Here is a 25541-nt window from a genome sequence, read left to right as displayed (position 1 = left end):
CGGGCCACTCACCAGATCATGAGAGCCATACTTACACTAAAGCCTCGTGTGTGTTTGTGTGTGTGTGTGTGTGTGTTCTGTCCTCCCTGTATCCACTTTTAACACAAAAACAGACCAGAAACCATTGCAAGCATTTTTGAAGATACACAACTGTTGTCGTCATGGCAACCGCCCGCCTCCTCTCCATCCTAATGAAGGCTTTGTGTGTGTGTGTGCGTGTGATAAAAGCCCCTAAAAAAGTGGTAAACAACTCCAGGTCAGGCATCTGGACAATGCACTGACGTCAGACCTGCTCCGTCAACATTCACAGTCCACACTGCTGAGAGACAGACAGCAAGAAAAGAGAGAGCAGAAGGGGGGAGGTGTGTGGATGAAAGAGAGAAAGAGAGAGTGAGAGTTCCTCATAAGTCGTCAGAAGTGCGAGGGATCTCATAACAGAAGAGACAGAGAGAGATCAGACGAGGCTGCATCAGCTGAGAGCATAACACAAGACACAGCAGAGGGTCTGCTCTAGGAGACACATAGTTTGACAAATTGAGGATATATCGTTGACCTGACATGATGGAAGTGGTCCTGACCAGACTGCGGGACTTCTCCTGCAAGACCTCCACCTTTGATGAGTGTAAACCAGCAGGACAGAGTGCATGCAGGGATCCTCGCAGCAGGACCGGGTGCACAGCTGGAGAAGAAGGTGGAAAACTGGACATAGAGAGCGCACTGGCCTGGCTGCGAAGGGAACTGGTAAGATTAGAGCTCTGATGAAATCTCTTCTTTCTACATGAAGTCCATATTACATATCATATCTAAAGAGTATTTATGCTACTTTAAACTTGTATTCCACTGTGTTTCAGTTAGATATTGTACTTTTTACGTCATTACATTTATTTAACAGCTATAGTCAATAGTAACTTTGATTTTACATACAAAGCAAAGGATTAAATTATAAAATATGATGTATTGTTATAGATCAAAGGCCCTGCAATACCCAGACAGGTCACCATGTACTAATAAGAATGATAAAGTTGTAACTTGACCCATAACAAAACTAACCTGAGACAAATTCTTACTTTTTATCTTGTACTCTTTTGCATAATGAGTACTTTTACTTTTGATACGTGGAAGTGAGACTATGTTACTTTCGGGAGAAGAAATAACTAATTATTTCTTTTAGAAATGAAAAGTTTAATTCATTAGCAATTAAACACACTCAGAGGTTTTGCTGCTATAGCCTCACTCGGTCTGGTATGACCAGTCAACATATCCTCATACAATGGTTTGTATGATTTCTTATTATTCCTCATTTTTTTGTGTGCTTTCATACGAATGTCCAGCAACACGTGACGCACGTGTCAATTTCCCCTCAAGTCTTTTCAAAATAAGGTGTTAGGTTTAGGCAACAAAACAACTTGGTTAGGTTTAGGAAAAGATCACGATTTGGGTTAGAATAACTCAGGAAGTACCGTAACTTAAGTATGGAAGATAGGTGACAAAAACTACTTAGTTAGGTTTAGAAAAAGATTGTGGTTTGGGTTAAAATAACTCCAGAAATGGCGTAACTTAAGTACGGAAGTTACATAACAAATAAACCAGTGTTGACTTCTGGTTTCAGACGAGGTACAAACACCGATCTCCTGAGCGAAAGTCTGGTGTTTTTTGACCCACCCATCCGCCCCGACCTCCTCCCTACACAGCGTTTCTTGCTCTTTATACTTCCTGGTTCTTTGATTATGTGGATTACATACAAATTGATTTTGTGGGATAAATATATACGCATTACAGTGCATTGCTCTTCATAGGTATAGCTACGAACAGTGTACGAGAGCCTGGGCCAGTATTTTAATGGTGACTAATATAAGCTAATGTTAGTAATCTTTATCTCGATATTGCTGCGTAACAAACATTAGGGAGTCCGTTTTTTCTCTATTTGTGCTACTTATATGTTTTAGCATTTATAATTATATCATGGTTGTCAATGTAGCCACAGTAGCAACAGAAGTTACATAGTCTTAAGTACATAGTTTAAGTACATTTTGCTGGTAATGTGCAGGACTTTTACTTCGAACAGAGTATTTTTTTACATTTTACATCTTCCTCCACTACCGTAGGTGATATGTTGTGAACTCCAGAGTTTCAGTGTTGAATTGAATCTTTCAGCTAAAGTGAAACGACCGTTATATAAAAGCACTTTATTGTCCGTTACGCCGAAGGTCAAGTCATTTGTCACCGCAACAAAATGCCCTCCTGAATGTTTTTGTGTGAGAAGTTATCGTCTTTTTGTTCCTGAGATGCATGTAGGTCATGTTGTTACAATGTCAACCCCTTTTAAACCGTCCTCTCCAGTCATGGAGTCTGTGTGTGTGTGTGTGTGTGTCTGTTTGCACCTCTGTGAGCTACTGTGTAAGGCTCATTGTCACGGCCTAATATATCACTTGGCATTTAGTGCATTCACCCAGACAGCTCGTCATGGTAACCGAGTGTCCTGAGCTCACAGAGGAGGAGAAACCTACTCGTGTCTGAGTAGGAGCCGGACAAAACAGCCAGTAAAAACAGAGGCCTCCTGCTTGGTTTAATAAGATCCTGCTGTGTAACAACAATGAATGACAACATCTGGATTTTACTCATCTGAAAGGATAAATAGAATTCACCGTATTTCAAACCAAGATCTTATAAAAATACTGTTTCCTGACAGTTACTGACAGTTTTGAGAAACTTGAGAAGCATTTTTAAGGCAAGTCCAGAGGGCAATCATTTAGACCTTTAAAATCCAAGATAAAGCTGGAGCTCAAGGTGCATTCAGTAGCTGTTCTGAAGCTTTTGAATCCTGACATGAGCTTCATCAGCAGACGGAGTTTGCCTAGTCATAATGGAAATGTAGATGTTCAGATTTACAATTTGTCTGAGCACTTTAATTGCTTTATTTGGCTTAAAAGTTGAGTTTCAAAGTTCATTCTTGATCTTGGAAACATCAGTAAATGAAACATCTCACCTCAAGGTCCATACCATATCATATATGATCATATCACATGATCTTCATCAGCAAATAGAATTACGTTTTTTTTTGTCTGAGCACTAAACTAAAGATGATATATTTGATCATATCCAAAGTAAAGAAAATCAGTAAGTTCTTATAAATTCAACCAGGTCTATCTGTTCTACCAATAAAAGGCCACAAACCCCCATTTCTATCAAGTTGTAGTGATAATGTTGCATAGCTACATTTATGCTGGGAAAAAAAATAATTTGTTTTCAAAAAGTAGATTTATCCTGGTTTTTGAAAGCATGGACCATTGCCTCATTCAACCAGCCGATTAGACTGTTGACAGGCTATTGAATAGACGTTATCAGTCACTATAAGCTCCATAGGTGTGGGTCAATGGGGCCTACTACGCCCACTAGGTTTTTATCATCTATTCACATGGTAGATCACCAAAAGAAGGTATAAAAGAACAGGACAGCGACCTCTAGCAACCGTAGTAATTATGACAGGAGTAGAAGCGTAAGTCAGGTGCTGTAATATAGACAGTGTGAAACTCCATAACAGGTGGATGTCAGGGACGATGGATGGGACCAAAACACAGGGTTTTCATCCAGGAAACCAGAGTTTCGACCCGTGTGAAAGTATTCTTATTCTTTTGCCTAAACCTAAAGAAGTTGTAGTTTTGTTGCCTAAAAATAAAGAAACCTTTTTGTTTGTGTTTGTGTAGAGATAACCTCTATCAGCTGCTACCATAATCAAGGTGCTGTGTTCATGTTCTCCTCTAGAGAAAGACATTTTGAAAGTCCAAGAAAGATGGCTGGTGTTTTGTTATCCACATAAAAATCTCTTGATTTAGACATTTGGTCGGGATAGTTTGCGGTGGAACAGTAAAGTAAAGAGCACAGGCAGATGTAGACTCACCACACAGTGTCCAGCACATTATTTGAAAAGAGCTGGTAAAAAAAAACTTTCTTCTCTCATTCCTCCAACTGTCGACAAAGGCGGTAAAACCAGCATCTTTCAGCCGGAGCCCAGTCCCAGCCTGGTGCTGTAATTAACAGAGAAAAGAAATGCAGATGGGCCCAGAAGGTTTTTTTGTTTGGGACATTCCTCACTCCTTAGGACAAACTTGGACTTTGAAGTAAGTTGGAGGAATTCTGAATATCTTATTTTACAATGCCGGCAATTAGACAGCCTCTCATAAAAAAAAAAAAAGGGAAGAAAGAGGACGGCAGAAAGATGCATTTGCATTTGAAAGAAGGCAACGCTCGAATGAAACGGCTGCGGTGTCACACTGAGCATTAACCCGCTCAGCTTGATCAGGAAAAGGAAAGAAACTGTGAAGCTCAGTTTCAGATTCTTGAGGGGGTTCTTTACTGATGATTTCTTTCCTTCATCATATTATATTTGGGCCTGTTTTCCTCTCTGTCCAGCAACAATATATCTGTATACAGTTAAAACTAAACAGATGTTTCTTTTATATATGTAGATGGAGATGCGTTCCCAGGACCAAGCTCTGATCCGTCAGCTGATGGAGCTTCACTCCGGCATCCAGGAGCTCAAGCAGGAGCTGTCTGAGGAGGAGCAAGAGGAGGAAACAGACGAGGAGGAAGAGGAGGAGGGCAGCTACTGGGACTCTGAGAGCGAACGAGGAAGCGGCAGCGTCTACTCCGGCTCAGAGGAGGTGGGCTTTTCCATTTCCTGCCTGAAGACGCCGCCACCCCTTTACTCCTCAAGGGTTTCATCGAATAGGGAGTTCAGCAGGAGAAGCTCTGTGCCATGAAAATTCAAACTATTAGAAGAAATTCAACTCTTTCCTCAACTTCCTCATATCCTCAACAAAGACAAGGTGGAGCAAGATAAATAGGCTTCATTTGCAATTTCCCACCGTAAATTAACTTCCCTCTCTGTATTTTGTTTTTTCTAGAGAAGCCCGATAAGAGGATGAGTGGAGTTGAGGGAAAAAAAGGAAACGTGTAAATGGTCTTACTATGTTGATGCAAAAGTAATTTTCATTTAAAGGTACAGTGTGTAGGATCTGGCGACATCTAGCGGTGAGGTTGCAGATAGGTGAACGGTGGCCGACGCAAAAATGCGAATGGCCCTATCTAGAGCCTGTGTTTGGTTTGTCCATTCTGGGCTACTGTAGAAACACGGCAGCCGGCTACGTGAAGAGGATCCACTCAGTATGTAGATATAAACGACTTATTCTAGGGATAACGAAAACACAATCATTTGTATTTTCAGGTGATTATACGCTAAAGAAAACATACTTATTAATATCATATTCCATTTCTGCCAATAGATCCCCTGAAATGCTGCACACTGTTCCTTTAAACTCTTGCACAAATTACAATATGTCGCTCTAATGGATTCTTCAGCTTACAATTTATCCTTTGCTGATTTTATTTTCATAACAAATATATATATGAAATATATATATATATATATATATATATATATATATATATGAAACTGTGTGACGGAGGATATTATAAGTCCGGTATTAAACATTGACCTAAAGGCAATCATTGTTGTCTTTGTGTAGCATTATATGTGTCAGAAAGCGAGGGAATGTTTTCAGCTGGTGACAGCTCAGAGCTGATTTTTTTCTGTACAAATGTTTACGTTTTTAATTTCTGGATTTGTATGCAAAGATTTAATGTATGTGTAACTGGAAGCTCACTGACCTTTAACGACTGTAACTGCATGCAGAATGGATTCAATGCAGCAACAGGACAGCCTGGAGATCACTGCACCTTTTATTACAATGAAGCACTCTAGTGACAGTATGACATTGTTCCATGTATTCTTGAATATCTCTTTAAGAAAGTATTATTAGGATACCTAAGTTAGTACAGCAAACCAACATGTAAAAATCTAAAAATTTAAAAAGATAACTTAGGTCAGATTGTTTTGTGTATAGAAAGTAGGCTATTTCTAAATTGAATAAACTATAATTGTTTGGGAGTGAGACATTAATGTAGGGGAGACCAGCCACACCATCATCACTTTCAACCTCAAAGTGGAGACCTTCCTCACATTTTATTCACAGTTTTGAAATATGTCTTTTTTGTTATTTTTCTTCTACCATGCTGTTTTTAGTTATGCCACTTACAAAAAAATATATTGTTGGAAAGCTTATTTTCTGGCCTATCAGTTGATGATAGTGTCAAGTCAATTAATAATTAGTAATGTCAGTCAGTTAAGTCAATTTAAATGTTATTTTCTTTAGCCCAGAACAAGGTGTACCAACCGTAACGGGGAGGAAGAATTTTAGGAAAATGCACCCCTTGTACATTTATCAAAATTGTGCCTTTCACATTTGGGTTGGGCTCTAAAAAACTTGATAAATTGTGAGTAGACATCTGTATCTGTTCACAGATAAAATTATTTTCATTACTGTTCAAGTTGTCTGTACGTAATGAAAGGGTTATTTGGTGTCGATACAAAAGTGTCCCAACTGACCCCGCTCTCCCCTATTTAACACCCATATCTTCTAACTTCTAGCGGTATTTCAAACAGGTACTGTACCACATGCGGTACAGTATGCCAGCACAATAAAGATATGAAATCACTCATGGAGCACATTTTATTTTTTTTGTCAAAAACACAAAACATGTCAACATGAAATTGTGACATTTTTACATTCATAATGTCTTGTTTTCTGACCTAAAGAAACAAAACATGTACAAACAGGTGTCTTTAGTACAACTCAGCATAAGTGCAAAACATCTAAAAGAAAGCACCTTTTATCTTTCTCTTTCCTCTACCCAGGTTACTTTACATGCAACTGGTGTCTGTTTTTACCATGACACATTTTATTACAATGAGCCTTTATCACAAACAATTCAATCTTTTCTGTTCAGTAGCATCAGATCCATTTCCTTGTCTGCCATGGGTTCGAGTTAAGGGCATTTTTCCACCTCTAGTCATTCTTGAGTCATCCCCCAGAGAAGGGACTCTCTACTGGGGCCGGTTACTGCTGATCATCCCCCTCTACTTCCACTCCTCCGAAGCTCTCCCTCCTCAGTCTTTGGATCTCTGTGTTGAGCCCCAGTAGTGTCTGAGCCAGCTGGAGGTCCTGTGAGCGCATCTCCAGCTGCATGACAACAATGAAAGACCTGAATCAGCACTTTTGAAGCTATTATGTAGATGCAGAGACACAGAAGGTACAGGTCCTTTCCTCTAACTTTTACTGACATCAACAACAGATAATTCAGAGACATTTCTGGACATGACAACTGTTGCAAACTACAGAGGAAAAAAGTCTGTCAGTCAACTCACCAGTTCAGACCTCAGCCAGGTTATGGCTCCATCTATCTGCGCCCTCCTCAGCTCTTCGTTGGCTTGGTAACTCCTGCCGATGCTGACTGGTCTGACAGTGGAGCCGGTGGAGTCCTGAGGGTTTTCTCTAGACTCTCCTGTCGCCCTGAAGGCATGAATCAGTTTGTTTTTAATGTTCTCCAGAACCATGGTGGACAAAGTGTCCTCGCTGTGACTGTCTCGGTCCATGCTGGAAGGGGTACGAGTGTGAGGGCATGCAGGTATAAGTGTGTGTGTCCTCTCACGTGTTGCCTCCTTTGACACACATAAAACGCTTCTGTTTCCACTTTTCTTCTCTTATTTCCGAACTGGTCTTCCTCCTTTCCTTATGTGAACAGGACTCCGCGGCACAAGTCCGTGTGCTTCTGTTCAGCAGCTGCAAATCATCCCTTTTGCCTGCCTGGTGTTGAACTGGCTTGTTTTGTCATTGTTACTATGGAGAAACTGCCCTGCGCCTTCACGCCCCATCTCCTCCTCCTCCTCCTCCTCCTTTCGGTAACCCTAATAAGAATGGTGGAAGATCTCGGACAAAGACTATTGTTGCCTCCAAAAAGAACTGAAAAGACCCCCCCAACCACCACCACCACACCCTCCCCCATCTCTTCCCCCACCTTTCTCTCTTTTTTTCCCAGTCGATCCCGCCCCCATACAATTCTGGTGTGAGAAACGTGTTGTGAGTGAGCTCTCATTTGGACAAACGTGTAAACCTGTGTGTGTGTATGTGTGTGTGCATGTGCATGTACACACATAAAATCCATCAAACCCCCGGTGGACTTTTCTCAGTGCTTCTCCCTAAATAAGACCTGCTTGTCAGCTTAGGAGACAGACAGGTTGGACGAGGAAGGAGACACAGCCTCAGTGTTAGTCGATTCAGAGGCACAAAGGCCATCCTCCGGTGAAATATAACCAGGCCTTTTGTGCACAAGTTAAGTCCGTTCCCTGTGGGGTTTGTGGGATGGTTTTTGGCGGCTGTGAGCTGTTTTCTTCCCCCGACTTCTGTGCAGAAATGAGACAGGGGCCTAGTGTATTTCCCTGCCTGACTTATGAGCCTGGCTGTGAAGAGTGAGTGGGCAACATCCCACTCAGTCAATGCTTTTTTTTCCCACCCGAGGTAATTCTTTACTCTGAGGAAATGTTTTGCTCTTTTTAAATGCTATGTCATAGGAAACAAAGAGAAGTAGTGTATATGTGTTTGTGTGTGTGTGTGTGTGTGTGTGAGAGAGAGTGTTGAGACCTTGTGATGTCCAACACCCTATTAAAAAACTCCCAGTCCACACACTGAACATTAGATAAATGGCTTTGATTTGCAATTCTGTCATAGAGTGATCCATAAAGACGGATGGACGAGCGTATCAGAGAGAGAGACAGAGACAGAGCAGTGCACTTGTCAGAGCTCATAAGACGTGAGCTATGGCTCCATTTGTGCAGAGGTCTGTGGAGCGTGAGAAGAGGTTGGAGGGATTGGACCCGTCAGTCTCGAAGGTCGAGGAAGCAGGGCGACGCGTAACAACAATGACGGGGACAAACAAGCTGCCAAATACACAGACTGAGCCTAGAGGTGGTGGGATAGGTTTTCCTTTAAGATACCACTGTATCTGCAAACCATTCGACTATTATCAGGCCATTAAATGTGCATTATCGCTCGCTATAAGCATCATAGATGTGGGTCAGTAGGGGCCTACTACACCTACTACGTTGTAAAAGTGAAAGCAAGACTTAAAAGCAACACGTTTTAACACGTAATGGATCGATGACAAAACCTACTAGTGTGTGTAGCAGGGCCTTACTGACCCACAACTATGAGGCTTATAAGGTAAGTACAGCGAGCCGGTCATTGTCGGGGTATATTTCACAACAATTACCGGCTCGGTGTACATTATCACACTTATTACACGGCTATTTACTTAAGAAAATCAATAATTTTACAAAAAATGGTCCACCAGAGTCCCATATCAGAAATGCATCCTTAGCAACGGTCTGTTATACATAGCAACGGCCTGCTATAAAGAAGTAACAGATCGTAGAATGCCGTGATTGACCAATCAGAATCTAGTATTCAACAATGCCGTGTAATATCTACTGATAACGCCCATATACTGACCTGATAAAAGCCTAATCTGCTGTGTATCATGTTCATCTGTTTTTTAGTCCTTTTTTCGAGTGAGCTTTGACTTTACCTTTATTTTATACCTGACTGTATACATGACTGTCATCTAAATTCAGTGCTGATGGGTTCATGTGTTTCACCTGAATGGTATGTTACCTTTCAGCCAACTTTGCTGCCCCCTGGTGGTGCTTTCACCTGTTTGCAGAATGTCACAAGAACAGTTTTGCAATGTCTTGCAAAACTGTAATGTGTGTTTTGTGTACATTTATCCAACTTGTACTGACATTCATCCAAATGGAGACTATTTTCATTGAATAGCATAAGCTGTTCTACTGGGCGAGACTCTAACTGAAAGATCAAGTTGACAAAGTGTATCATTGACTGTTGGCAGACAAAGTATAGAAGAGACCATGAACTACCTGTCAGAAGAAAATAAGACATGCGAGGAAAGCAATTTGTCTCTCCTCCACTCTTTTAAAGTGGAGCTAAGCTGCTGTCTTTGTAGACTGGCTTTCTAACACCCTCAAACATGTGGCCTGAAAACCACTGTACAGAGAGAACAGTGTCAGCGTTAGACTGAAGCTGGAAGTAGCGGAAATCAGTTTATATGATGTTTTTTGCTCCGATTTATTTCATCCAATCAGCCTGCTGGCCTGCCTATTTTAAATCTAAAACCAATCTTTCAATTAATCTGGAAGCCAAGGATGTAATATTATACTATGAAAACCAAAACCATAAAATTCAGCGGAGTGTCGATTCATTCATCTTATTGGAGAAATTTCACATCCATAAAGCCAAGTTCTCAAGGTCTTGTCCATCATTTGAACCTTCAGAAATAGAATTTAGAAAGTACTATGAGTATATCCAATATAAAATATACATGTTTTCTCTGTTTAGTTATTATTTATATAATTTATATTATTGTGTTTTAAAATGTTTATTTTATTATCTTTTAGAGTTTATGACAATTACCATACAGTATGTCCTGATATAATGGTACGACATTGAGGAAAAAAAATCTGAGATTTCGAGAATAAAGTCATAATATTATGAGAATAAAGTCACAAGTTTATGAGAAAAAAAGTCGTAGTATAATGACAATATAGTCATAATATTATAAAGTAGTAATTTTACGTGTTGACGTGATAACATCTGAGGAGAGAAATAAGCATTAACGTAACAGAATATTGATTCATATTTGATCAGCGCTGCCTAGTTTGACCATTTGGTTGGAGTTCAGAGTGATTGACAGCTGGCTCTCCTAGACAGCAGCTGGACAGCAGACCTCAGATCAGCTCTGACTGCTTGTTTTCCTCCGGTCTGTGAAATCTTGCAGATGCCGTTAGGACCACCGGTGGACACAGATGAACTGATTTTTTCAGATTACCTGTTTCATGAACTACTGTCACTATATAGCAACCGTTTTATAAAAATAACTTCTTTTTTTTTTTTTTTTTTTTAATTGGAAGAACATTGTAAGGCATATAAATTACAGAGCAAATAAGTAGTATTCTATTTTTCAGTCATTTTTCCCTCCCACCCCCGACGATAAAGGAAATAACCAATATAACACTAACAGTGATAAGACTTAAGGCAGTAATGACACCAAAATAGGAAACACACATACTATACAAAAAAAAAATAAATAATAAAAAAAAATAATAATAAAAAGTAATAGAGATTAAAATAAAATAACAACGCCATCCAACAAAACAAATAAGGAGGCTCAGTCAAAAATAACTTTTTTCAATCATATTTGCTCTACTTCAGCTTTAAGTAAAAGATCTGAATACAGTACTTCCTCCACCACTGACGGTGCAGAAAGTAAACAGATGCACAGGTGCAAAGCTCAGCATCCCTCCATCCATCCCTCCATCACTCTCTCTCATCAGCACCACTCTGCATCCAGCTCCTCTAATCCATCCATCCATCCAGGAGGAGAGAGAGGACGCCATCTTGTTTGTTTTAGTCGGAGGAGGGGTGGAGGTGGAACAGCCACCAACCATCCGCAGCAGAGGCTCCACCACCACCACGGCCGGCTGAACGAGGCAAGCACTAACGGGCGAACCGGTGAGACATTCAGATATATGTTTTAATACATATTAAATGTGTTAGTGTGATTATAAACACGCTCTGCGGTGCAACGGTTATTTGAATGACAGCGACTAACGGCTGACTAACGGACACTAACGGACGGTTAGCTTGTCCGCAGCATCACCTGTTGTGTGACAGAGAGGAGCAGAGCGTCAACGGTTGATGCGGTTTAACGTCGCTGTGTCGTCTCCTTTTAATGACATTAACGGTTAAAAACGACTGTCTGTATGTTCCCAACATAATGGACGTTTAACTGTGTGTAATGATATTGATTTATTATGATTTAAAGTGATAAAAACAGTCTTAATATCTACGTTTGGTCTAACGGTCACAGTTATAGTGCTGCAGGTATGGCTGCCAGCTACCTGACAGACATACTGTAGCTCATATATACACGTTAAAACCACTTAATGTACAGTAAAATGAAGCATCACAATACTGTACTTAAAAACATAAAAAAACACATAATGTACAGTAAAATGAAGCATCACAATACTGTACTTAAAAACAAAAAAACATAATGTACAGTAAAATGAAGCATCACAATACTGTGTTAAAAACATAAAAAAACACATGATATGCAGTATAAGTGGTCGAATATTAAGATTTAAAGGTCCCATATCATGCTAATTTTCAGGTTCATACTTGTATTTTGTGTTTCTACTAGAACATGTTTTCATGCTTTAATGTTCAAAAAACCCTTTATTTTCCTCATACTGTCTGCCTGAATACACCTGTCTTTACCCTCTGTCTTAAACGCTCCGTTTTAGTGCATTTTGACGGAATTGCAACAGAATTGCTTGGGTTCCATGTGTACTTCCTGTCAGCTGATGACATTCACATACACTGCAACTAGGAAATAAACTGGGACACATTTAGAATGTTTACATTTAAAACTGTGTAAAGGGTCTAAATATTGTATATTTGTGACATCACAAATGGATAGAAATCTTGACAGCTTGTTTCAAATGCAGTTTCTGAATACGGGCTGTGTGTATTTCTCCGTATATTGAGCGCTTCGATACTTTCACAGTATTTATAAAGCACTTAAACCTGCTTTATAATATAAAAAGACATGAAAATCAATATGGGACCTTTAATTATTTTTTTAACTACTGTTTTCTAGGGTAAAAAGAACTGTAGAGCTAAAAAAAATATTATACAAAGATACTAATAGAAAAAAATATGGTAACACTTGATTTTTTACCCAAATTTCATGGTAATTAGGTGATAATTAGCAGCTATTTTAAATTTCTTTGGGATTACTGCCTAATTACTCCAATATTTACCTCAAAATGTATCAAAATGTACTTTTGTAACCAAAAACTTTGGTTGCAAAATGTACGAAAATATAAATGAGTGGTCTTTTTTCTTTGGCAAGTGAACATGGTATTAGCAGGACAATGCCCTTCGAGGTGTCCATTATCAGGAATTAATTTGACTCCGCAAAGTCCATTAATTCCTGATAATGGACACCTCGTCGGGCATTATCCCTTACATATACTGCCAGTTAGCTTAATCTATAATGACATCATTTATTAGTTGATTGAATATTAGTTATTAGTATGGCTGGGCAATATGACGATATATATTGTCAAAATGATATAGAAATGTCTATCGTATATATTTTGTTTCTATCGTGATATAGGCTTATTTTCTCTATAATTTAACTTAAAACTGTGATGTTCATTTTGCACTCAAGTTCTTTAAATACTCTTTTAATAGTACTTTTCATTTGTCAAGTATTTAATTCCCACAGAAGTATACAAAAATAGGCACCATGTGGTTATATTGTATAGCCCATTTATTTATTAAATAACCAGAAAACACGCTATTATTGCGATATATATCGTTATCGAGATATGAAATTACCTATATCGTGATAGTAGATTTTGGCCATATCGCCTAGAGCTAGTTATTAGTGCTCTGCACTGACTAGTATACAGATATTGTTCAGCAGAGTGGAGCAGTGCTTAGATGATAGTACCCTCTCCCAGTCTCACCACAATCTGCAGCGCTATGCGGTCCTGATTGGAGCAGTTTCCATACCAGGCAGTGGTTTAGAAAAGTCTCAATTAATCAGCTTGCACCCTGCTATGAACTGCTGTCACTACTCCTATTTAGCTAGACAACCATGTCTGCAGCTTCAAAGAGTCTGTCTGCAAACACTTAGATCACACAATCAATGTGTCCTTTCAACTGTCAGGCTTTGTTTACCTATTCAGTGTTGTGATTTCAATCAGAGTGTGTTGTGTTTCCTCTCTCCAGGCCTCCCCCTTTCCCCTTTCCCTTGTGGTGAGAAGGCGCTGAGACGATGTTTTATGCCCACTTTGTCCTCAGCAAACGTGGGCCGCTGGCCAAAATCTGGCTGGCGGCCCACTGGGACAAGAAGCTGACCAAGGCTCATGTGTTTGAGTGCAATCTGGAGAGCAGCGTGGAGAGCATCATCTCACCCAAGGTAATTTCTCAGGGTCTTCACTAGGATTTTGTTACCGTGTGTTAATCTACAACTAGTCATCCTGTACTTGCAAGGCTCTGTTTATGTATTTTTGAGTCAAAATCTGATAAAAAAGTTAAGATATGACAAAGTTCTGGCAGCTTCTTTTGATATTAGTTAATATATTTACAAAATTAGACCTCAAAATTGATTAGGTATTTCAAACTTTTACCGTTGTAAGTCCCATATAACAATGTCTGATGTGTCATCTAACTTTTAGTGTCTCAATTGTCTTTTTAAGCATATCAAGGCTCCTTGTATCCTCAGGCTTTACACGTGTTGATTTTGTCTGCTTATAGTCTCACAAATGAAAAAACATTACTAACAAATTTGATTACACATCATTCTAAATTTAGAATTTTTACTTTTGTGCCTGTAAGTAGGCAATGTGTTACACATAATTTAGGGCTTTTCTAAAATGTGATTGTCATTGGTTTTTGACATTTTCTATATAACATCATTTGGCTGAATATTCTATAGATAAATTAATTTAAATAACCCTAATCATTATCAGAGAGAGTTGCATCTCATTACTGTTGTTACTTGATGCTGAGACACCATTGATAAAACCACATGAAACATTTAATCAATTGTTAGACAGACTACGCATCAGTAGTGGCAGTTTGGACTATTGACGCATATAAAAAGCTTCAGATTTACTTTACAGTATCGTCACGGATCATTTCTGCACGCATCTTTTTTACAGGTGAAAATGGCTTTACGAACATCAGGGCATCTGCTGCTGGGGGTGGTGAGGATCTACCACAGGAAGGCCAAGTACCTGCTGGCAGATTGTAACGAGGCCTTCATCAAGATCAAGATGGCGTTTAGACCAGGTCGGTGAAAAAATGCAACTTATAAGTCAAATAAAACCATCAGCAGTGACCCTCTAGTGATCCATATTACATGCCGTGTCAGTCACAGTAGAATTATGACATTGTACAGAGTTTATACATATCTATTTGTAAAACTAGAGCATGCAGCAAGTTCTTCTAATACATGAAATAAAGAAAACATGTATGAACACCTACATGCAATATTTATACTGTACATACACATATACAGTACAAATACACATATATATTTCTTCACCATCCCCCTATATATGCAAAAATATATCCCAAATGTATTCAGATACATAGTTGAAATTGTTTATTTTTAAATTGTTCTCACCAATCTATTCTCAGTTTTCTGTACTTTTCCACCCATTTTCGGATCTTTCTTAAAACTGCTTGCATTCATATTACATGTTACATATTACTAAGCCTGGTTCATGCTGTAACTCTCTTCCTACATGGTGGCGTTTCAGGCGTGGTGGATCTTCCAGAGGAGAACAGAGAAGCAGCCTACAACGCCATCACGCTGCCCGAGGAGTTCCATGACTTTGACCAGCCGCTACCAGACCTAGAGTGAGTCCTCTGTCCATCTTCTTCTTCTCATCTCTTTCAGTCACAAAGTAGAGCTACATGAGCTTACTGGCATGGGTAGGAAAGTCCAAACCGAAGTAACAAGAGTCCACGGATAAACAGGAATGGTGGGCAGGAAAAGCTCCAGGCAGACACAGATTCCAGTTAGGTACAGGTTCAAGATGCAAACATCAATTTCTTTCTAGTATATTTCTGCCTGTAATGTTGAATATTTATAAATATTGTAGAAGCACGCATGATTTTTGTTTCAATTGGAGCAATTCTAATGATGGCTCTCACTCTTGCTCTCCACCTGCACATATAACATATTTCTATATTCTGAGAAATGTAGGTAATCACTAACGAATGTTAAAAGAGACAAAACAGACCTGACAAGCACTTCATCACAAATTAACTAACGGCATTGAATAAGCATCCAAGTACGGATATATTTTAAGCAGCACATTTCAAATTAAATTTGAAGAAAAGTGCTGTAAATATAGGATGAATATTGAATTGACTGTGGTGTGTTTTATACAGTGATATTGACGTCGCTCAGCAGTTCAACTTGAACCAGAGCAGAGTGGAGGAGATCACCATGAGAGAGGAGGTGGGCAACCTCAACCTGCTGCAGGACAATGACTTCGGTAGGCTTCTTTTTAGTCGCGAAGAATTGTTGTGTTTTCGTTACCTTAGAATGAGCCGTTTATATCTATATACGGTCCTCTTCACGGAGCCAGTCGCCATGTTTCTACAGTAGCCCAGAACGGACAAACCAAACACTGGCCCAAATAGGGCCATTGGCGTTTTTTGCGTTGGCCATCGTAATTTTCCTACACGCTTGGCATGTGGGAGAAGTTTCAGTTGGTTGCAACCTCACCGCTAGATTCCACCAAATCCTACACATTGCACCTTTAATGTACTTTTAAGGTTTGTTAGTTGACACGGTAACTTCCTCCGCTCGCCCACATTCCTCAATATATACTACAAAGACGCACACATTTCTGTTGTGCAGCTGACTTTGGCATGGACGACCGGGAGATGATGCGGGAGGAGAGTGCGTTCGAGGTGGACATCATGGGAGTGTCAGCTTCCAACCTGCTGCTGGAGGCTGAGGGTGTACCTAACCCGATGGCCGACAAGTCCAACCATCTGGAGTACGACGACCAGTACAAGGACGACTTCGGAGACAACCCCATGGAGAGCACTGAGGGAGGCATGCTGGGTAAGATCCTGACTCTTGACACTACAGTTGAATGATGAGATTCAGTGAGCGCAATAATCTTGCAACGGTATATTTTTAAGCTAAACATTTTGCGTTTCAGCAGGTTCCTGTAGTTTGTTGTGCAGTGATTGTTATGTAAAGGACACTAGAAACAATTAGTAATGTTTATTTTATGAACCTTTTTTTCAAAAGCATTTAGGTTTTTGAATGCTATGAATGATAGCCCCTTTTTGTAAACATGCATATTTGATTTTTTTGCATTTAGATGGCATGATAATCAAAGTGAATCATCTTGATTGTAATAATTGAATGGCCTCACCTCTCTGTGTAGTGGACAAGCTGCTGAGCAACGAGGATGGAGACGGCATCTTCGACGACCCTCCCGCCATCGCGGAGAGCGTGATGATGCCTCAGGACCACGGAGACGACGACGACGACTTTGATGCTCTCTCAGGTCAGTTCCACAATTAACCTCAGCAGTAGACCATTGAAATTACAATACAGTTACCTACATATCATGATGTGTATATCCAACATAGTGTGATTGTGTGTTGTTAGCGGGAGCCCCAGATAGTCCAGACTCAGGCCCAACGAAGCCCCTACCGGCCATGGCAGACCAGGCAGAGCAGACCACCCTGGTTCACAACGAGGAAGAAACCTTCGCCCTGGAGCCGATCGACATCACAGGTAATGCAGCTGGTTTTAAGAGACAACTTCTTGATCCCTGTAATTCTGCTTCAGTCTGAATTTCCAATACAGTTCCAGTTCATTTTTAATGTGTTTCCGTCCCTTTCCATGAACGAGATCACATCTGGAACATATCACCACACCAGATTGCATGGGTGATTGCATAGGGATACTAAAATCCGAGACTAGCAGCAGCTAGAAAAAGCTAACAACATGTTGAAAATGATTCATGTATTTCATTTAAAAGTCTATTAAAATTTGTCTTGATAAGTTCTGAGAAGAAAACATAGACTGTATATATAGATGGATGACGCGTATCCACTTCCTCCCACTGTACAAAAGTGAAACCAAAATATCCCGGATACAGGAGCTGCCATCTCGAGATTTTAATGTAATTTGGAGCCAGGCAAATTTTGGTTTACTGAGCTGATTAATCTCCGTCTCCCTATGGACTGTGCAGTGAAGGAGACCAAGGCGAAGCGTAAGAGGAAGCTGATTGTGGACAGCGTGAAGGAGCTGGACAGTAAAACCATCCGTGCGCAGCTGTCCGATTACTCTGACATCGTCACCACTCTGGACCTGGCGCCACCCACCAAGAAGCTGATGATGTGGAAGGAGACGGGAGGAGTCGAGAAGCTCTTCTCTCTCCCTGCTCAGCCTCTCTGGAATGCCAGGCTGCTTAAGGTAAAGAAACCGTAATGTAATCGCACAAAGTTAGGACCTGTGGTAAGAGTTAAAGTACTGTATCTATCTGACTCTTTGCTCTCTCTCTCTCTCTCTAGATGTTTACAAGGTGTCTGACACCACTGGTACCAGACGAGCTGAGGAAGAGGAGGAAAGGTGGAGAGGCCGACAGTCTGGATGAGTTCCTCAAGGATCTGGAGAACCCGGAGGTGCCCAGAGAGGAAACCGCAGGACCCCAGCAGAGAGACATCCTGGGTACGAAATGCACAAAAAATAAATATTTTGTCCATGCACAGTTTTTCTAACATGTACAGTACGTCCTCATTCCCCCTCCAGACCAGACCATCATGGAAGAGGCCAGTGTTCTGCAGACGTCAGCTGTGGAAGGCAGCAGGACGACGCTGGACGAGTCGGCCATGCCCCCTCCGTCCCCCCAACGCGGCCTCAAACGCAAAGCCCAGGACACAGAACCAGCCCTGCCTGTGAGTACAGAGGTCCCACTATTAGTAGTGTCTGTATATACTGAAGCAGATGAACTCATGAGACTCTTCCCAAATCTGATATCACCCCATATTTGATGTTAGGACTCCAATAACTCACCTCTGTATCCTCTTACACTCTTTTCTCTAGATGGGAGCTTTGGACCAGCAACAACAGCCGCAGGGGACCAGCGCCTCCAATGTTCCCCAGCAGCTGGAGGCCTCCAATGTGGATCTGCCTACAGAGGAACCCACTAACATCAGCCAGATGATAGAGCTGGACCTGCTTGGCGACAAGGACAAGAAGAACGACGACGACGAATCTGATGAGGAGGTGAGATAGAGATGCACAAAATAACACTTGTACTTGTGTGATTTTATTTGATGTTATTTTTTCACACCCCTTTTTTATATATATATATTCAGAGTAAGTTATCAGATCATTGACACAGATTCATGTTGTCCAGGACTGTTTGTAACTGTGTTTTTCTGTGTCAGGAGGAGGCGCAGGGAGGAGACCAGGACCAGGAGGAGAGGAGGTGGAACAAGAGAACCCAGCAGATGCTCCATGGCCTCCAGGTACGGATGTGTTCACGTTTTATTGGAAGAACAGGAGGATATCTCGAGTTTATGTTTTTAGCTACTTGTCAGAAAAATATTTTTTATATCTCAAGTTAACAAAGTTTTGTTCACTTAATTACTGTTTAATTTAGACAAATCCACAGTTGTTTGTATTAAGGCAGAAAGACATTGATGCATTTCAGATGTTTTTGGGGGTTATATTGTTAAAATTAAAGATTTTCTTTTTGTAGAAAATAAGATGCTGGTCATAGGCGCCGGAATAAGCGGGGACAACGAGACTTTTTGTCCCCCCACTTTCAGGTGTTATGGTAATAAAGTGATAACGTTTAAGCCAGGTAGAACCGTTGCGATAATGTCTGTATGGCATCTAACATGTTGGACCTTATAGATGTACCAAAACTTGCTACTTGAATGAATCCTTCTCCTCCTGATTCCCTCCGTCTCACCTTTCCACAGAGGGTGATGGCCAAAACAGGCGCCCAGTCGGTCGGCCTGCTGGAACTGTGCAGGAACAACAACAAGAAGCAGGCGGCAGCTAAGTTCTACAGTTTCTTGGTCCTGAAGAAGCAGCAGGCGGTGGAGCTCGTCCAGGAGGAGCCTTACAGCGACATAATAGCTACGCCCGGACCTCGCTTCCACATCATCTAGAAAACACAACTTTACAGTTCAAAAAAAGAAAACTCTTCAGTGTATACCTGCACACAACACTGTGTGTCTGTTAAGTTTTACTTATTTAGTTTGTTGACTTTGTTTTGTGTATGATGTGGAGTTTTATCTTCTGTCTGCATTATTTCAAAATCAAGCAGCGGTGGGAGGAAAGAGGTCTGAATGACGTGGTTGGATTATAAAACAGAAATCCATATAATGAGGTTTGCAACTCCAAACAGTGGGCACTTTTCCTATTATTTATTTTATATTATTTATTGTATCTTTTATTATCAAGACTCACTTCATAGCTAAGTTAGTATTAAGTTACTTAAAAAAAGAGTGAGCACTGTGTTCCCTTTTTGTTTGGAGTTGCTTTCTACTTGTTTTTCAAGCAGATGTCACTGACTTTGATGAGCACTTCTTTGCTCTAGAAGCCGTTGTGTTGCACTGGCATATTTAAAGATATATTTACAGTAGGAATGATAACTATCAACCATGCTACTTGGACACTCATCTGTCCCACCACTGCAGGAAAACAGTTCTTATATACACTGACATTAGCCAAAAGGAGCATGCACTATATCCAGACCGAGTCTGCAAGAGTACATTTAAACAATTACTACGGTAGTGATTTGCAGATTCAACCAGCAGTTAATCATTATACAACTGTAGTGTAGCACTTTAAGCATCACAAACTCCAAGTTGTCGTTTTTGCAAATGCGTTGCTTAGTTGCAACATGGACTGTTTGCACAAATCTATAGTTGTGTCCCAAATCCATACTACATACTAATCCAAAGCATTTGTGAGTGTGCTGCTGTTGCACACTATGTTACGACAGCGTATTAGGCCCATTAAAGGTAAAAAAATTATTACAGAGCTGTGGGAAGGGGGTAATATTCTGAGAAAAAAGCTCAGAATTTCTGAGATTAAAGTCATAAATAGGATAACAAAATGTGGATATCCTCTGAGATTAAAGTGGCAAATTTACGAGAAAAAAACACAGATTTGCAACATTATAGTCATAAATTTACAAGAAAAAAAACGAAGGTCGCAAAGGTCCCGAAAGATACATATACACGTTTTATACTTGAAAAAAACAGAAAAATAACTTTTACATATCTGGACAAACATTTTGCTGTCTCTGTTGCATTTAATTGACAGAAGCATTCAAAAGCTGCAGTTAAATTAATGTCCTAAATTTGATGTGGATTTCTTGTATGCAAACTGCAAAAACTATACTATAAAAAGGTATATAGTGCATACTGAATAGAACTAGTGTGTACTATGGAATTGGGACAAAAAAAGAGCTTCAGTTTGAACCTATAGATGATGTAAACCTCAGTGGTCTGCCATACTTGCATGCTCTGTCCTGACATATTTTATTAGAGTGGAATTGCTCCAGAAAATACCATTTTTATTACCGTGTTTAAGACTTGAAGTTCGTTACAGATTTTTAATTTATCCAGTCTTTTTTTTATATATGGATAATCATTTAGATACAACTGGGTGACATACAGTAATGTAGAACTCCTGACTGTGTAAATCAAGTAGATACTTGTTCAATATTCATTTATTGCCGTAATATAGATCAAGAAAATTAACTGTGTTTTTCTATTTAAAAGCAAAAATTGATTTTTAATCTAAAGAATGAAAGTCTGAATGGACATATTTGTTATGAACGTTGTCGTTTGGACTCTAAACTCATTGTACGAGAAAATACAGGTTGAATTTAACGGACGTCAAAAATCCCACAACAAACAGTAAAAACAAGCAAACCAATGAGTCATTGTGACCGCACTTCTTGTGCTTCTGCAGACGGCTGAATGCATGGTTTTTGATATCCTCTTCCATATAAACTGTATTATCATGTAATGTCTGAGTGCATCTTGTATTCTAAACTATGTGCCTGTAAACCTGCTTTTTTTTATTTTGTATGAAAGCCAAGACAAATCTTCTCGATCTCAAAAATGATGCTATGTTTCTGAACAGTATGCCTGTTAAGTCTCGGAAACTGTCGCAACATTTTTAAAAAATAAAACAAATACCATGAGCAGTATTTTAAAAAGGTGTTTTGTGTGATAAACATTGATTTATTCTACACAGCAACATCAGAAAAAAGGAATTATTTTAGACTGGGTTCGTGGACATCTTGAGATAATATTTATGCAAGAAGCGAAATGTCTGAAGTCTCTGTCTTCCTGCTCTATGTTTTTGTAACCGCAGGAGCAGACGCGTCTCCTCCCTCAGTCCTTTGTTTCTTATTTCTACTTCTTTTCCTCTTCTCCCCCTCCTCCGTTTTCTTCTTCGGCGGTGTCGGCCCGCCTTTCTTCTTCTTCAGGCAGCTCAGAGGGTTGGGATGGCTCCGTTTCCTCTTCCTCTTCTTCCCTTTCCTCTCTCCGTCCTTCTGGTCGATGCCCTGCTCCTCTTTCAGGCTGCGGATGCTCTGCTGCTGAGCCGTGCTCACCAGCTCTCCCAGCTGGACGGCCTTGACGTGGTCGAGGGACGTCTGGCAGGGCTTGTCCAGCACCATGGTGTTGAGGACGATGTAGAGCAGAGGAACGCCCGGGATCTTCTTCAGGCCTGCAGTTAGAGCGTGGTCCTGGAGAACACACACCGACACACCACATACAGTAGATTAGTGTGAAAGTTATACATGTCAGTTACACAATACTCCATTCAGCCCTATTTTAAATTTTTCCTAATAAGGAACATAAGCTGATAACTGAGTGCTGGGCTAACATCTACTGACTGCTGTAGATTCCCAGTTAGTTGGAGTCATTTCCAACAACAAAGACATTGTTACTTCTCATTTAATTGTTCCTCTTACTCAGGGGTCAGCCACATGCGGCTCTTTAGCCCCTCTCCAGTGGCTCCCTGTGGATTTTTAAAAATGGAAATGAATAACTGTTTTTTGTTTACATTTTCATTTTTATTTATCATTGTTGTAGGTCTATGGTACGACGGAGTATTAGGGCAACATTGAGGAAAAAAAAAAAATCTGAGATTTCGACAATAAAGTCATAATACTATAAAGTAGTAATTTTATGTGTTATTTTCTTTTTTTTCGTAAAGTTGTGACTTTATTCTTGTAATATTAAAACTTTTTTTTCTCGTAATATTACGACTTCATTCTGGAAATCTCCCTCAATGTGGCCCTAATACTTGGTAGTACATTCGCTCTTTGGCCCTCACTGCATTAGACTTATATACTATATACTTAGACTATAAACTGTGTTACCTTTATCACAATGCTCAAATGTTTTGCGGCTCCAGACAGATTTTTTTTGTTGCCTAAAATGGCTCTTTTGATAGTAAAGGTGGCAGACCCCTGCTCTGGGTGATGTGTGTGTCTGTGTAGACAGGAGCTCATTGCATTTACCTGTGTAGCAACAAAGTAGTGGTGTGGGTTTGTGTCCCCCAGCATGGACAGCAGACACTCTGAAGCCGGGACAGGCTCCTTCAAATGTGGACATCTCCTCGACTGAAACCTCTGCAGGATGATTTTGGCTCCGTACAGCTCTTTTCCCAGAGTCTCCAGTTCTTTCAGTGCACAGCTGAGAATAAATGATGGGATATTAGATATTTACATTTAACCTGAACATACATACATACAGTAAGTAAATGTACTCACTTTGTAGTGCACAGCTGATTTCCACAAATTTCTGACAGTATACACTATAAAAAATCATAAATTCATTGAGATGAAAATATATAATAATAAACTTTATTTATACAGCACTTTTCTAAACAAGGTTACAAAGTACTTTTCAAAAGAAAAAAAAAGAAAGAAAATCAACAAAACAGAAAAAACAGAAAATACCAATAAATCAGCAAAGAATAAAATACTGTCAACAGAGGGATCATAAAAACAAGAAACATCTGGGGGTAAAATACAATTTAGAAAGCAGAATAAAATGGCCCGAGAGGGATGATAAAAGCCAGCATCTTATTCAGAATTTTTTTTGGACATTTTTCTGACTTTTTTGGACATTTTTCTGACTTTTTGACAGACATTATCCAGTATTTTTTCAGATTTTTTTTCTGAATTTTTTGGACATTTTTCCATACATTTTTCAGACATTTTTCTTTATTTATTTTCATGCATTTTCAGTGTTTTTTCAGATATTTTTCTGAATTTTTTTCAGACCTTTTTTTTTTTTTTTTTTAGGACATTTTTCTGACTTTTTCTGGCCCTGGTCTGGTCTAGAGGTTCAATCAGAGAACAGGAGCCACATTAGAGAGAGCTAAGGCTAACGTAGATATTAGACTCTTTTGTATTAATCACTCAAAAACTGTTAGCTGTATCCCTGATAAATCAAAATGATATGACATAAATGCAACTTTCTGACCAATAAATCACTGCATCGGCTAATATAATTACATTTAACCTGTACATACATACAGTAAAAGTAAGTAAATGTACTCACTTTGTGGTGCACAGCTGCACCTCTCCCATCAGGTATTTGGGCATCTGCTCTTTGATCTGGATCTTGTTCTTCAGAGCAGCCTGACAGAAAGTCCCATCGATGAGGATCTGAAAGGGCTCCCTGAAGCTGAAGTTGTATTTGTAGAAGCTGATGGTCTTCTTGGCTTGTTTCTGTCGCTTGAGCCCCATGCTGTCTGCTGGCTGCTGGCTGTCTGCTGAACTCAGAGCAACGTGCTACTTGTTGACGTTAACGTCGGTGCCAAACGTTAAAATGTCCGTTGCCGTTGAGGAGGAGTCTTCCGGTTACATGTACTCGTTTTTGTGGAGGTCTTTACGTACAAATTTTCAAATTATCACTTTCGGATACAAGCATGGACATTTCTTAGTGGTACACAACACATAACACGCTTGTGGTGTCTGCTTCTCATGACTCCGGGCGGACACAAGGAGACATACGACGATGGTTCCGGAGATCTTCTTCTTCTTTGGAGCCACCATCTGGACTGGAGTGTGGAACAGGAGATTGTGCAGAAATGAAATGAAATAAAATAAAATAAAATAAAATTTAAAAAAAATAAAAATAAAATAAAAATAAAAATAATATTAATAATAATAATGAGGAAAACTCTCGATTCGTTTATCTAAATCAGTTTCTCTTAAAAACTGAATAATTTCACAGTATATGTTATCTGCTGTATTCCCCAATAGACCTGACAATGAAAAGTCCTGATGTTTTGCCTTCCTTAGTGACTGTAAAAGCTGATTCCTCTGGATACTTTAATTCCTGCAGTGTATCAGTACATGTTCGACAGGTTCTGCTTGATTACAATATGTGCATTTCCCAGTGGTTCCGGAGATTTTTTCAGACTGCATTTTTCAACCTGCCACAAAATGTATCCCCTCTCTATAATGCACAAATGATGCCCTACTATCAAGTATTTAATTTTTTATAAATACTTCCAGATCATACCTAATAACCTTGGTGAATATGGAGAAGTTACTACTTCCAAACAGTAACATAAGATGACCAAGTAATCGACTCAATAGCAGATTTTAATGTTATCAAATTATCATGAAAAAAAAAGAAAATGACCTTTGATGGATGAGTCACGTGTTACTTGGCGAAATATCATTGATAAAATAATACTATAACGATAAATACAAAAAAAAGCAGGTTGACATGGTTTGACATTTAAACATTTACATTTATGTAGATAGTGTCATAATTTTTATTCAACATTATATGCGTATTTTTATTTTTTATTTCGTGTCAACTTTTTCTCCCATTTTTTGATGAATTGATTTATTATCATTATTATTATTATTATGCTTATCTATATATATATTTTTTATCATTATTGTTCCTTTTTCAGTTTTTTATTTATTGTTTTTATTCTTTGTA

At 39.5% G+C, this 25541-nt stretch overlaps 4 protein-coding genes across 4 annotated transcripts; 2 read left to right on the top strand and 2 right to left on the bottom strand.

Moving 5' to 3' along the window:
• The first annotated feature begins 238 nt into the window (after window positions 1–238).
• LOC141754653 (uncharacterized) lies at window positions 239–6519 on the top strand. The gene is made up of 2 exons (XM_074613888.1): window positions 239–741; window positions 4467–6519. The coding sequence occupies exons 1-2, from the start codon at window positions 559–561 to the stop codon at window positions 4758–4760; spliced, it is 477 nt and encodes a 158-aa protein (XP_074469989.1). The 5' UTR covers window positions 239–558; the 3' UTR covers window positions 4761–6519.
• Window positions 6389–7755, bottom strand: aard (alanine and arginine rich domain containing protein). The gene is made up of 2 exons (XM_074613889.1): window positions 7265–7755; window positions 6389–7079 (listed from the first exon to the last, which is right to left on the bottom strand). Exons 1-2 carry the CDS (start codon window positions 7490–7492, stop codon window positions 6957–6959), a joined length of 351 nt encoding a protein of 116 aa, XP_074469990.1. The 5' UTR covers window positions 7493–7755; the 3' UTR covers window positions 6389–6956.
• A 3451-nt stretch (window positions 7756–11206) lies between these two features.
• On the top strand, window positions 11207–21769 carry rad21b (RAD21 cohesin complex component b). The gene is made up of 15 exons (XM_074614428.1): window positions 11207–11480; window positions 13773–13962; window positions 14708–14837; window positions 15311–15410; window positions 15948–16054; window positions 16423–16632; window positions 16964–17086; window positions 17191–17319; window positions 17780–18003; window positions 18102–18258; window positions 18340–18485; window positions 18634–18817; window positions 18979–19061; window positions 19521–20644; window positions 20690–21769. Exons 2-14 carry the CDS (start codon window positions 13819–13821, stop codon window positions 19710–19712), a joined length of 1929 nt encoding a protein of 642 aa, XP_074470529.1. The 5' UTR covers window positions 11207–11480; window positions 13773–13818; the 3' UTR covers window positions 19713–20644; window positions 20690–21769.
• Window positions 21766–24603, bottom strand: utp23 (UTP23 small subunit processome component). The gene is made up of 3 exons (XM_074614430.1): window positions 24141–24603; window positions 23093–23267; window positions 21766–22312 (listed from the first exon to the last, which is right to left on the bottom strand). Exons 1-3 carry the CDS (start codon window positions 24326–24328, stop codon window positions 21917–21919), a joined length of 759 nt encoding a protein of 252 aa, XP_074470531.1. The 5' UTR covers window positions 24329–24603; the 3' UTR covers window positions 21766–21916.
• Window positions 24604–25541: the final 938 nt, after the last annotated feature.

This window comes from Sebastes fasciatus, chromosome 17, assembly GCF_043250625.1.
Source record: "Sebastes fasciatus isolate fSebFas1 chromosome 17, fSebFas1.pri, whole genome shotgun sequence".
NCBI lineage: Eukaryota > Metazoa > Chordata > Actinopteri > Perciformes > Sebastidae > Sebastes > Sebastes fasciatus.
This window is presented reverse-complemented; position numbering and strand designations above follow the sequence as displayed.

What these genes read in the sequence shown, in the direction of transcription:
- rad21b (XM_074614428.1), top strand. Translation starts at nt 13,819, where the DNA reads ATGTTTTATGCCCACTTTGTCCTCAGCAAACGTGGGCCGCTGGCCAAA. An exon ending in CAAGATGGCGTTTAGACCAG is followed by an intron (nt 14,838 to 15,310) that starts GTCGGTGAAAAA and finishes GTGGCGTTTCAG; the next exon opens with GCGTGGTGGATCTTCCAGAG. An exon ending in CACTGAGGGAGGCATGCTGG is followed by an intron (nt 16,633 to 16,963) that starts GTAAGATCCTGA and finishes CTCTCTGTGTAG; the next exon opens with TGGACAAGCTGCTGAGCAAC.
- aard (XM_074613889.1), bottom strand. Translation starts at nt 7,492, where the DNA reads ATGGACCGAGACAGTCACAGCGAGGACACTTTGTCCACCATGGTTCTG. An exon ending in CCTGGCTGAGGTCTGAACTG is followed by an intron (nt 7,080 to 7,264) that starts GTGAGTTGACTG and finishes GTTGTCATGCAG; the next exon opens with CTGGAGATGCGCTCACAGGA.
- LOC141754653 (XM_074613888.1), top strand. Translation starts at nt 559, where the DNA reads ATGATGGAAGTGGTCCTGACCAGACTGCGGGACTTCTCCTGCAAGACC. An exon ending in CCTGGCTGCGAAGGGAACTG is followed by an intron (nt 742 to 4,466) that starts GTAAGATTAGAG and finishes TTATATATGTAG; the next exon opens with ATGGAGATGCGTTCCCAGGA.
- utp23 (XM_074614430.1), bottom strand. Translation starts at nt 24,328, where the DNA reads ATGGGGCTCAAGCGACAGAAACAAGCCAAGAAGACCATCAGCTTCTAC. An exon ending in GTGCAGCTGTGCACCACAAA is followed by an intron (nt 23,268 to 24,140) that starts GTGAGTACATTT and finishes ATTTATTCTCAG; the next exon opens with CTGTGCACTGAAAGAACTGG. An exon ending in ACTACTTTGTTGCTACACAG is followed by an intron (nt 22,313 to 23,092) that starts GTAAATGCAATG and finishes TGTGTTCTCCAG; the next exon opens with GACCACGCTCTAACTGCAGG.